General features: G+C 41.6%; 1 protein-coding gene across 5 annotated transcripts in view; it reads left to right on the top strand.

Annotated features, from left to right (window-relative positions):
• Grip1 (glutamate receptor interacting protein 1) overlaps nt 1-13,427 on the top strand; it is a 347,662-nt gene that overhangs the window by 284,254 nt on the left and 49,981 nt on the right. For all 5 annotated transcript variants that reach the window (XM_035451192.1, XM_035451190.1, XM_035451191.1 and 2 more), the window contains 3 exons: nt 765-951; nt 1,558-1,703; nt 12,789-12,869. In XM_035451192.1, the coding sequence (XP_035307083.1) occupies nt 765-951; nt 1,558-1,703; nt 12,789-12,869 (414 nt within the window). The remainder of the gene's footprint in view (nt 1-764; nt 952-1,557; nt 1,704-12,788; nt 12,870-13,427) is intronic.

Raw genomic sequence — 13,427 nt, 5'->3', positions numbered from 1 at the left:
CAAAGGACCTTTGCAGACTGATAGCATGCTCAAGCACAAGAGGCCAGGGCTTGTATGCTCAGCAAAGAAAGGCATCTACAAGTGGAGTGGCCCATTCTCTATCAAGGCTGGAAACTTGCATGAATGCCAGAGAAGTGAATGAAATGGGAGACAATTAATGACTGGAGGCTAAGCAAAACAATGAACAAAACATGGACGGACCAAACTTAGGGACAGGCGAAATGTATGAAGTTTAAATGACTCACAATGCCCACCCAGTCCTGGAGAAATATTGGGAACCAGCACAGCCTCATTACTCCTGGGGGCACAGAGATATTATTTCCTCAAAACAAAAGCTTAGCTTGTTTATAAGCACATGTGGCTGAAGTGGGAAAACTTAGACACAGCATCCCAGCTCTCCTTTCCAGAAAAAAAAAAAAAATGAGAGATACAGACATACCGTGATGGGATGACCTGCCCCAAGGTCTTCCTCGGTTGATGCTCATTTGTACAGCCCCCAACTAGATGGCATGCTCTAATCCCATGGTTGTCCTACTTTCATAGTCTCTTCCCAGTTCCTGGGACTGGGCATAGAGTGGCTACACTAATCATGACCCCAGTCTGACAAATTTGGAGCTGTGTTTACCCTGTTCCAGCATTCTGCTGTAAGAAGAGTATTTAAACTCCCTCCTTTGCAGATGAGCTCCCGTTCAGATGTACTCTGTTTTGGAAAAGCCAAAACTTGCTTGAGCTTCCAGTCATCCTCTTCATGTCTGTCCCTCTAGTGTCTTTAGCTTCTAGCACCGTGGGATTGGCTGGACAGGTTGTTCACACAGAAACCACAGAGGTTGTACTGACGGCTGATCCTGTCACGGGCTTTGGAATCCAACTGCAGGGCAGTGTGTTTGCCACAGAGACGCTCTCCTCTCCGCCTCTGATTTCCTATATTGAAGCTGACAGCCCAGCAGAGAGGTGAGGTACCCTCCCTTCCCAGAAGCCTTTCTGCCCTGCATTTCTAACTCCAGCAATCTGTGAATAATAAATAATGGAACAGTGCTTCAGTTCAGGAAAAGCAAAATGTAGTTAACTCTCCATTCTGATGATAAAATTTTATGGTCTTGATCAGGTTTGAGAAGCATTATGAGCAATAGTGATTTTATTTAGCAGATTTTGCCCACTGGAAAACTAGAGGCTGTATTAATTATAAAGGAGAAAATCTATACAAAAAATGACTACCATTCAACTGGTTATTTCTCTGCATTGCAGGAATGTAAATTCATCTTTACTGACTGTTTGTTCTGGTCAGACTATAGTGCTGTCATAGTTATGAATTATTAATTAATTCACTGGGATCCTTAAGAACCCCCTTTCCACAGCTGTAACTATGGGATTCAAGTGTATTGAATTTCAAGTGTATTGAATATGGGATTCTAGTTGCAGTTGACCTATCATGTTTCTCAGTAGCATTGGCTCAACAAGATAAAATGGTTATGCTATCTTGCAAAGATACAGAGTGGCAAGGTCAAGTCCATGATTGTTTACTTTAACTATGGCCTCTTTCGTGTTGTTCTGAATTAGATGTGGGGTGCTGCAGATTGGAGACAGAGTCTTGGCTATTAATGGAATTCCAACTGAAGACAGCACCTTTGAGGAAGCCAATCAGCTCCTGCGAGACTCTTCCATCACAAGCAAAGTCACACTGGAAATTGAGTTTGATGTTGCAGGTAAAATATGAACCTCAAATCAGTGATGAGAGTCAGGAGAGGGCTGCACATGGCTTATGTCAGCCATATGGCAGAAAGGGGGATATATATATATTATATATCTGCCCAACATGTTTTTGTTTAAGAGGTTTGTCTTGTCATTTTTAATTGTTTACTTTATTCATTAAAATGTCCACACAAGAACTGAAAATTAATATGAAAATCAAATGAGTGATATCCACTATGGATGTGATTTTGAAAAGTTATGTGACTTTCATTCTCTTTAACTTTGCACCTTTATGCTAGAGAAGCCAGATTCCTTAGACCCAGAAACAAGAACACCTTGTCTGACTCATCTTGCTGCAGGGAACACATGACAGTTAGGTAGGGAGCAGTGAAAATTCCTGGAGTGAATGGATACTAATACTTGATCTTTAGTACTGAAGAGAAATTGCACTTGACACTCATGAGGAATAACAGGGAGGACTCCATTCAAGGTAGTTTCACCAGGGCCAAGAGGATCATAATAGATGATAGAACCATCTCTGAATACAGAGAGGGAGTGGAGAGGTGGCCAGTGGGCAAGGTGAGTGTGAGGAGAAACAGGGGTAAGAAAAAAATACTAAGAGAAATCTTAGGTATCAGAGGCAGGGGAGAGGGTACAGATGTCCGCTAAAGTGACTCTGAGGCATTCTTTTTTACTTTTGCTTTTTTAAGCTAGTATGCAAAATAATGGATTTCTTACTACATTTTTACCCATGTGCTTTGCTCATATTCACTCCTGCTATCCTTCCTATTTCATGTTATCCCCTCGCACTTCCCTCCCAAAGAGTTCCCCACTGTCATTCAGAGATTATAGGTAGGTAGATAGATGATAGACAGACAGACAGACAGACAGACAGACAGACAGACAGACAGATGAATAGATAGATAAACTTAATCGAAGTTCTACATATGGCTTTATGGCTCTGGGTGTGCTTTACAGACAAGCGCACAGCAATGACGCGCAGAGCATAGCAACCACCCTGGGAGGGCCTATGGGCCATAACAACCAGTTGACCAATCAACACAGGGCAAAACCTCCAAGCCTGGAGGCACACCAATCCTGAGCCTGTGTGTACCCCTAGAAACTCCCTTTATGCTGCCCTATAAGATCTCTATGCAGACGCTTCGAGCTGTCTTTCCTAGCCATCCTCCATGGCGGGTGGATGAAAGACCCCAGCGAACATGGGGTTAGCTTGTTAAACAACAATAAAGCCTCGTGCTGTTTGCATAAAAAAAAGTTCTACATATGACAAAGAACACGGGGTATTTTTTCTTTCTGTCCACCTCTACTATTAACTCTCTCTTAAACGCCACCTACCAGGAAGATTCTTAGGAAAATTGGGATCCTAAGCTGAGGACATGTCTTAGTCTCAGAGGGGGAGGCTAACAGAATTTGGGTCTTGGAGAGACTCCTAGACAATAGCTAACAGAGTTAAGAGAGTTGCCAGCTGGGAAGGTAGCTCAGTGCAATAAAGCTTTGATATCTAGCTCAGTGGTACAAAGATTTGATATTTAGTACCACTAAAGAAGGACAAAAGGAAGAAAGGAAAGAAGGAGGGAGGAAGGCAGATGGAAAGAGGGAGAGAAGGGGAGGGAGGGAGGCAGGAAAAGAAGGAAGGAAGGGAGGAAGGAAGGAAGGAAGGAAGGAAGGAAGGAAGGAAGGAAGGAAGGAAGATTGGTTGACTTCACACAGCAAAGGATGAGCCCTGCATATCCAGTAACTTTTACCAAAAGGTAAAGGCATACCTTTAGACACAGGACTATATGTCAACAAATATTTGTCATGGGCCAATGACTCTCCTGCACAATGTAGATGTAATTGAATACAGGAAAGAAAAAGGTCCCCATCTTCATATAACTTTTAAGAGAAACTGAAATTTAATTTAAAAAGCTATCAGTATGAAGTTTTGACGTGAATTCTCTGAGGAAAATAAAGCGAAGTAGAGAATGATAGAATGACTGGAGGGGAGCTGTTTTTGTAGGGTGAGTCCCTTAGGAAGTGACATTCAAGCAGAGACAAATTTGGGGAGAAGGCAGAAGCCAGTCAAGGGCCTGGGAGCACAGCCTTCCAGGCAGAGGGAGCAGTGGGCTTGAAGAACCTGAGCCAGAGGAATGTCTGCCTTGCAGTGCAGACATTTGCTGGAGCAGGTAGGGAGGGAATAAGAGCCAGGATTGAGTTTGCGTTTAAAGAAGGCTTGGAGATATCAGAGTCCAGCAGATCCTGGTAGAGAATGCTGGTCATGTCCCAAGTGTACTGAAACCAGGGAATCTGAGCTGTGTTTGGGAAGTTTTCTGAAATGTGCAGGACAAACAGAAAAGTCAGAAAAAAAATGGTAATTATGGCAACTGGACAGATGGGAAATGGCAATGGCTTTCTGGAGATGGTGACAGTGAAATTCAAAATTTGACCATGTTTTTGTCATGTAATGACACCTGAGGCTTGAGGATGAATAAATGAGAGGCCCAGAGAGATGATTATAAAAAGAATGCAGGAACGGGCTCATCTGGGGACAGTAGTATGATGAGTTCTACTTTAGATATGTGGCGATATGTCCACTGATAACATCAGAAGGTAAATATCAGCCTGCTTATTTATTCATCCAGAAGACAACTACTGAGCACAAACTGAACTAGATGCTGCTAGGCTCACAGTATTGGAAGAGAAAATAGGAAGAACGCATGTATTTCCTAAAGGAGCTCACAGCCAATTAGAGAAGAGAAAGAATGTCCAGAAGAGGACTTGAGGGGTTGCATGGCTATTAGAATGTAGAAGTACCTGGGAAAATGTTGGCAGTGCCTCTGGGAGCCCAGGAAGGGGGAGTTATGGGGATTGTATAGGGCAGGACCAAGGAATGTGTCAATGATTGCTAAAGTCATTGAGATAAAGAGTGACCCCCTAGGGGAAAAGCAGACACAACACTAGCACTTGGGTAGTGGGAAGGCATAGGCACTGCCTCAGTAATCCTAAAACTAAAAGTGAATTGATGTCTGCAAAAGGGATAAAGAAAGTTCAGGGCCAGAGAGTTGACTCAGCCAGCAAAGGCCAATGACAAGCCTGATAATGTCTGTTCAATCTCCAAGATCACAAGATGGAAAAAGAGAACCACCTATAAACTGTCTTCTGCTCTACACATGCACACATACACAAATATACATGTACAAACATACACACACATACACAATACATACACCTACATGCATGCACACATATACAATATGTACACATACATGCACACATTCATGCACACACATATATACACATACATGCACACACACACAAACATGAACACATACCTACACACACATATACACATAAGCATCATGCGCGCGCACACACACACACACACACACACACACACAAGACAAGAAAATTCAGCAAAAGAAATAGAATCCAAGAAAGTGCTATTCAGGAAGATAAAGGATCTCAAGACAAGAGTCCCCATGGCAAAAAATGCCACAGGAAATTGAAGTCCCATAGGCAGGAAGTGTCTTTGAGTTTGGTAACTGGGTGGGGTGAGCTCTACAGGAGGTATTTCAGAAATCTGGGGAACCAAAGATTGGGTCTCCGTGAGAAAACAGTGTATGAAAGGTGAGGAGTGTGTGCTCACTGACTGCCCAGGACTTGGGTTTGGGAAAGTCTGGCAGGAAACACTCCATGAATATATAGATGGAACAGAAACTGCCATTAGGCTCCCCCTGCACCCTAACATTTGCTGCGTTTAATTAGGTAAATACTACTAATAAAATTAGGTCTGGCTTTTACATTAACTTTCCCTCTATTCAGTTTCTACACAGGGTTATTTGGCATAGAGCATTGTGGAAAGGTAAGGTTTAGCTGTGGAGACAGGCAATGGGAAGCTAGGAGAGGAGACTCACCATTCAGATGGGATGTTAGTTTGTTTTGTTGATGCTGGAGAGATTTGAGAAATTTGAGATTCGATGCTGAGGGATTTTAGAAAGTTGAGGCCTGAAAAGTGGGAGAGAAAGAAATATGATCCTTCAAATGAGGTCCTCAAAGAAAGAAAAGGGAAGTATCCAGAATATTATAGATAACTTGTCTGAGCAGAGGTTAAAGGTCTCTCCCTGTGAATTTGAATAATAGGGTGTGAAAACAGAAACTCAGGCTAAGCCATGTGACGTAGTTCCTATAAGAACTGCTGGTAAACAGGAAAGAACTGATAGCTTAGGGCTCTGAAAAGAAAAAGATGGTTTAGAATGACAGGTGGAAAAATTAGTAAAAACCATCCTGAAGCATAGTACAGAATTTCCAGTGTCAGCAGAGTCATCCAACAGTCTACAGTGTCAATATCTACAACATGCAACCCTTGTGGAGAAGTAGGGTTCTATTGTTCTTTGGTTGGTGGGGTTTGATATTGTTTGCTTTTTAAAGATTTTTTTATTTTATTATTTTGTGTGTATGGGTATTTGTATTGTGTATGTGTATCACATGCATTCCTTGTGCCTAAGGAAATGGTAACCTCCATATGGGTGCTAAGAATCGAACCAGGGTCCTTTGTAAAAAAAGTGCATTATGGATAGTTCATGATGTCAGAGTGCCTACTCTCTGGCCTGCTGCATAGGCAAGTATTGTGTGTCTTAGATCATTTCATCAGCATCTGCACTGGTAGAGGTTACTATTGTTATGTCAATAGGAAATGGAGGCACAGAGTTAATGCTGGGAATGCATGTTAACACAAACAGACTGATTCTCAAGGCCACACTCAACTATGGCAGCCTGTATTAACAAAACTCTAAGTTGATATATGGCAGGACTCAGTACAGGTTTAGCCAGATGAAATGAGATGAATAGGACTTAGAAGAAATAGGAGTCTTGAGGAAGAAAAGTGGGTATAGTCAGAAGAAGCACAGACATGAGGTTATATCTAGGAGTCTGAGGCCAAGTCAAAGTGATGTGTTGGAATTTATAATTCAGAGATTGGCAAGCAAAACTCCAGATGATGAAGTTGCTTAAGTAATTCAGAGTGAGGTCAAAATTCAGACAAAGAGATCTGGGAATAGGGGCAGCACTACAAGAAATCATCATCAGCTCAGTGAAGGCTTTTAGGATGGGAGCAATGTGGGACCCTGAATGCCAATCACCATCTTACAGCACATCTTAACAGCAGCCAGCCCTGATGCCTTTATATGCCTGGGAGCTTGCTTAATTAATGTAGGTCTTTGCTTATAAAAGCCTTCACTCTCATCACATCTACATTTACGTGGTTCTTCCTAGTACAGAACTCCGGTGTTGTATTGTATTCTTACCTGATTATTCTCTCTTCCCTAGTGGAATAATCTATGACATCATGGATTTTGTGGCTTTAGTTTACAAATGCACTTCTAGTACCCAAAAGGTGCTTAGAAGCCAGTCAGTACTCAGCAAATGAGTGAAGAAAGGAATTAATGAAATACATATAGCTCCATGAGGAGACTTGGTTAGGAACTTCTGTTTGTGTCAGAACTGGGTTTGAATCCACTTTCTCTGGGGCTCCCAGTCTCTTGGGACTGCTTTCTTCTACAATCTGCCTTTCTCATATAATATGATGGCCCATTTTTTTCTAAAGTGTGTGCCTTGTAATTCCTGTGACCCAGTGGGACTTGGGTAGAAAGACCTTATTAGGATCAGTCAGGTGGTGGAGAAGATGTGGTTACCAAGCAAGAAGGCTGTGCAATGGCCCCAGAGTATACGGAACAACTGTGACAGGAAATTAGTCATAAAAGAATTATTACAATCTCATACCTTCCCTTGATGCATGAATGGGGAAACTGAGGTTCTGGAGGGGAAACTCTATGTCTTAAAGAGAGTAGTAGACTCAAAATTTGTTGACTTGCATCCCACTTTGCCTCCATTGTTTATTGCCTCTTCAGTTAACATTTTGCTAAATAAAATTACTACAGGAGATATTAGAGATTACCACCATGAAACAATTAGATCAAGCTTTCCTGAACCTGGAACGCAGGAGAAGACTGTACTGACCACTACAGTGCAGTTGGCAGCAACTAAACGCTGCTCTTCAGGAGGGCAATGGCCAGCATGAGTTGGCCATCTTGTAAAACTTATCAGAGTAACTAAGTATTTGCTTGCATTATAAATGCATTTTATTTTGTATATCCTAGAATTTTCTTTGGTGTCTCATGCATCCTCAATGTACATATATATGTATGTATGTATGTATGTATGTATGTATGTATGTATTTGATTTAATACTTTAATAACTTCAAGCTCCCAAAAAAATAGGAACTGTATCTATTAAGCCTACTTTATTCAGTACCTAGCTTGTTTAGTAAAGGTCATGAAATAGATATTGCAGGTCATCTACAATAGGCTTGGGGGGAAAGTGTGCTCCCATCTGTTATCCCTCCTGCCTTTGCTCATGGCAGACATCACTAACTGATAACACTCTTCTCTTGGTGGATGCAGATGCAGCCTTAAAACCCTCAGGAATGCAGTCCAGTAATCATTCCTGGTCTACTGGAAACTTTTAGAAACAGACAAATCCTTTTTAGTCATTTAAGAACTTGGGAGCCTGATAGGAAATGTGTGGATGCAGGCTCTGTCAAGACTGGCCTGTCGTTCTGGATTCATGCCTAATTGCCTGGATGTAAGCCATGCATTTCCAGAGTTCTGCCTCAGAATATTTTAGACATCAAGATGAATGTTCCAGCTCCTAGCTTTCAGTGCTCAGCTATCTCCATTTAGTAAATATTTTAAATGACATAGTGGTGATTAAAAGTGAACACACTCTCTCTTTATAAACCAGCATTGCTATGCAAACACATTAGCGAGTTTAATAGAGAGGTGTTTGAAGTTGAAGATACTCAATACCATCGCCATCTGAGCTCCTTTACTAGAACCCTTTACCATACGAAGATAGAACCTCACATTCTTCCATTTTGCCACATTCCTTGTCTTTTAAATGACATTCTGTATGGTGACTACCAGAAGACCTCGGAAGGTATTTGCTCTGAGAAGTCTCAGTGCAAAGCACATGAAGTGCCATTGGCCATGGCCCAGAGCCCTGGTGCTTTCATCTGAGTGGGGCAGAGTTAAACATTTACACTCCTCACAGGGTGCCCAGCCTGATAAATTATGTTGTGGCAATTATCTTACTGTGCTGACAATGAATGCTTCAGGCAGAAAAACGGACCAATGGGAAAGAAGAAAACCTTTTTACCCAAATGTGTTTTTAATTATAGTTCTAACAAAGATGAAGCAAAACCAGGGAAGTGCAAAATAATCACAAGGGTCTTACAAAATAAACACCATTTGTTTTCAGAACTATATCCAGTGACGCCAAACCTGTTGTTTGTCCAAATAATGGAACCTTCTCCTCATTAACAGCATTTGTTCATGAACCCCAAATTAAATATGCCTTAGCTTTAACAATCAAATAATTATATAAGGAAAGTATCAAATATAAAATAAATCACAGTGCCATGAAAAGATTAAAGTGAAGACACAGCTTGACCAAAAACTTTCATTAGTTGATACTGTCTCGTCATTGTGAATTTTTCAAATCACATATAGTCAAGAGTGAACCATTGCTGCATTCCAGGAAGTCATAGTCTAACCTCTAATATCATTAATGATGTTACTCATGGTCAAATTTCCCAGCATTAAAATTTTATAAAAGCAACCAAGCCAGATGGTTCAGTGGATAAAGGTGCTTGCTGCCAAGCCTGAGTTCAAGATCCAGAGCCTACATGGTAGAGGAAGAGAACCAACTCTCAAAAGATGCCCTCTGATTTCCACATGAGTACCATACCCCCCACAGAGAGAGAGAGGAGAGAGAGTGGGAGAAAGGAAGGAGGGAAAGAGGAAGGGAGGGAGGGAAGGAGAGAGAGGGGAAAAGAACACCACACAAATAAATAAAGACAAAAAGTTTAAAATGCTATGAAACCAATGGTTGCAGCAGCAATCATTCTTGTCAGTGTCTTCTGGGCTCTGTGACTCTTAAGTCACCACTTGTGGGAGTCATGCTCATCCACAGAGGCAGGAATATATACATACATTGTGCACCTTTCCATTTTCTGAGAACATTTTTTTTGTTGTTGAAATTGAGAAGTGAAAACAGCCTCACACATATGCGATACATCCTAAATAATGAAACTCCATGCACTGCTAAGGACTACTGGCTGGCTTTATCTAAGCAATTAAGTGGAGTATTCTGGCTCTGCCTGTGAGCAGTGCATGGCAGATTTCTGCTTGCCCCCATTCCATCCTCTCTACTGCATCAGTCTTTTCATCTTTCAGTTGCTGCATCACAAATGCATCGCAGCTGGTTTGGGCAGAAAGAGAGATTTGCTGGAAGCATAATTTTCACAGCCCTGTGATCAGATGTGCCTAAGCTTGGCCCTTTCCAAGATCCTGTTTGTTTCTTGTGTGCTCACATTTGTTTCTTGCTTCTTTCTGCACACCAGCTTTTGGTGCAAATGGGTAAATGCATCCCCTTAAAGACCCAGCACTCCCAGTTTCCCTGTTAACTCCAAGTTCTTAAATGCTCTCTTAGGGGTGGAAAGAAGGTTTGTTCTGTTTTTAGAATGTTTAATGAACAAGACTAAGGAAAGGAATGGAGGGAAATAAGGGAAAGGAGAAATGTTTAGAAAATAATTGTGATATGATACACACAGATCTAATATCAGAAAGTAAAACACCCTAATTATTATTCCATTTCCCTTTCTGCCCTGGTGTATCAAAATCAGATTTTTTTAAGCCTGTTGCTTGTCTGAATAATTATGTCTGCCTCTACTCATCTTCACAATGCTGTCTAGGAGAGCAGCAATGATTCATAGTCTTGAGTGATTGAAGGATTCAAAGGTAGGAAAGAAATGTTACCAGAAATCTCAGGGAGTCTTGTCAGAGTTAGCATATGATACTGGGAAAATAAGGGTCCCCTCTTAGGATTCTTAGTCTCATTAATGGAGAAAAATGGAATAAAATAGAAAGTGGATACAATTTATTAGAGTTTAAAATAAAATAAATATTGCAGCTCCTCTACTGGGAGGAGGGAGAAGGTAAGTGGACATGGACATTAGCTGCTTGGTGGCAGGTAGTCACATGGTAAGAAAGAGACTTTTAGAAGAGGGGTAAGGAAGCCTAAAGCATCAGGGAGTTTTTAAAGATACACTTAGGCTTACATCTAAGAGAAAAAGAGAAGAAAAGAAAAAGGAATGGTTAGGCCTTTCCATTAACACAGAAATACAGAAGACCCATCTGAACTCCAGGAAGGCTCACGAAGACTGTACTAGGTAGCGGGAATTCTGGGTAAGGAAAGTACATTATCTTAAATCGAACCCACCTTCCTAAGGGTGACCCCCTAGCCAGGTCCTTGACTGGCCAGGCTGAATTAACTCATAGACAGGTGGGGGGAGGCAAAGCTTGTCTCTACCTAGAGGCAGATTCCTTTCTTACTATATCATTAGGAAATAGAAAGCATGCAAATTTTTTGTTTTGTTTTGATTTTTTGAGACAGGCTTTCTCTTTTAGCTTTGTAGACCAGGTTGACCTCCTGAATTCTGGGATCAAAGGTGTGCTCCACCACTGCCTGGCTAACATGCAAATTCTTAATGGATAAATAAGTAAATATATGCTGGTTCACTTCCTGGAGCATCAGATGTTGAGTCAGTCTGTGACTCTGGCCAGGTCCCAGAGAGATTTTAGAACAATGAGAGGGACTGTGAAAGTCAGCAGATTCACTCACCACTCTGCAGTAAGAACAGAGTGGAGGGGGTGTTGCTGGAATAGAATGCCACGCTGCACCACTGAAACGGATGAGCAATTTGGGGTCTTTTTTACAGGTGACTTCCTAGCAGCCTGGAGGGGCTAAGGGAAATCAAATTTTTATTGTGCTCTCTCCTTTACACTCTGTGGTGAACCTTCCAAATTGGAAGATCAGATTCTGGGCTTGTAAAAAGTTTACTGCTTAAACTTCTCAAGGGAAAGGACAAAAGGCCAAGAACAATTTAAGACAGAATGAGAAAAGGACTCTTAACTTTTTCCATGAGCCCAGTCCTAACCTTTGCCTATGCTGTGCAAAATGTGTTATACATGCAGTGAACAAATCAGCCTAGGTACCTGGGGTGAGGACTCAAATATTCTACCTACATCCCAACCTTTGTAGTTAGATCTTTGTCTAATGGAGGGTTAGCCAGGCTTTAGTGGAAGTGAAGAAATAGTAAGCTAGTTTGATCATCCCATGATCCTCCTCTTCTGCTGTTTCCTTTGCTATGAGGCTGTTACAAGCATCTTGGATGAGGGGTGCTTGTCTAGGGGTATTGCTGAGTTCATTCCATGGGATTGATAAAGAATTGTATGTCCCACAAAGAAGACCTACTCAGATGAGGATGAAATGACAGTTGGAGAGCTAGAGATCTGAGGTGGGCATGTGAAAGCTGCAGCTGCCTGAGAGTAAAGTAGAAGAGATGCTGAAGGTCTTGGGAAGAAAGGAACTGCTGCAGATAAGGAGCAGGGATGATTACATCGCTGTCACCAGACAGTTAAAGTAGAGATCCTGATGATCTCAGAAAGTAACAGTTATAGATCCCAGATAGAGCACCAACCACAGAGCAAGCATTGATCTACCCAAGGCCAAGCTGAAGAACTAATGAATTTATTGGGGTCACCTGCAGGAGTAGGGGTGAGTGGTTACTTATATGAGCAAGGAGAACTCCAAAACAGATGATCACTGAAAAAGCCTACCCAGCAGGATATCAGCTCATATTAAGTTGTAACATTAGACCTCACTGTATAAGAGTAACACAGCTCAACAGAGCTGACCAGTCCCCTCTCTCCCCAGAAGTTCTTACTGTTTATATAACTTTAGTAGTCAAGAAACTTTGATCTTCCTTTAAGCTTCACGGACTTCCTGAGACTTGTGAGTTGTTTACCTCTAAATCTAAAGGAGCCTCCCTGCTGTAATGGGATGTCTCATGTTAGAACTTCTTGAGTCTTACTAAGAAGCTCTCCCGGATGGAAATGTCTTAATTTGGAAGGCTATTTTTACCCAACATCCATTGTCCTCTGTGTTCTGTAAACACTTTTTTTCTGTTTTGGAATTACAGAGTCTGTCATCCCAAGTAGTGGAACATTTCACGTAAAACTGCCTAAGAAGCACAGCGTGGAACTTGGAATAACCATTAGTTGTAAGTAGAATGGGATTCTTCTCTTAAATATTAGGATTTAAAGATGCTAATGTATAGTTACATTACCAAAGGGTTTACAGGTGTGGTGAATATTTTAAGTTTTCTTCCCCAGTTTCAGTGTCACCATATGAAACTTTGGAGCCAGTTACACAGCCAGCACCTGATAGCCTTGGGAGGGATATCAGCTACTTCAAGTTCTCTTTGCTGTTGCATTTCTTCCTTTATAACATGGCACATAGGCTCAGAAGAGAACTCAGTCGGTAAATTGTTTCCCACAAAAGCATAAAGATCTGAAAGAGCCCAAGCACACATGTAAAAAGCTGGACACAGCAGCACACATCTGTAATCCCAGTACTGAATAGCATCAGGCAGGAGGCTCACTTAAACTTGCTGGCCAGAAAGTCTCACCAACTTCAGTGAGAGATCCGGTCTTAAAATATAGAGTGAAAAGTGATTAAGGAGGACATCAGATGCCAACCTCTGGCTTTCACATGCATGTGTACACATGCACACACACACACACCACACACACACACACACACACACAGAGAGAGAGAG

Source organism: Cricetulus griseus (genome assembly GCF_003668045.3).
Source record: "Cricetulus griseus strain 17A/GY chromosome 1 unlocalized genomic scaffold, alternate assembly CriGri-PICRH-1.0 chr1_0, whole genome shotgun sequence".
NCBI lineage: Eukaryota > Metazoa > Chordata > Mammalia > Rodentia > Cricetidae > Cricetulus > Cricetulus griseus.
This window is presented reverse-complemented; position numbering and strand designations above follow the sequence as displayed.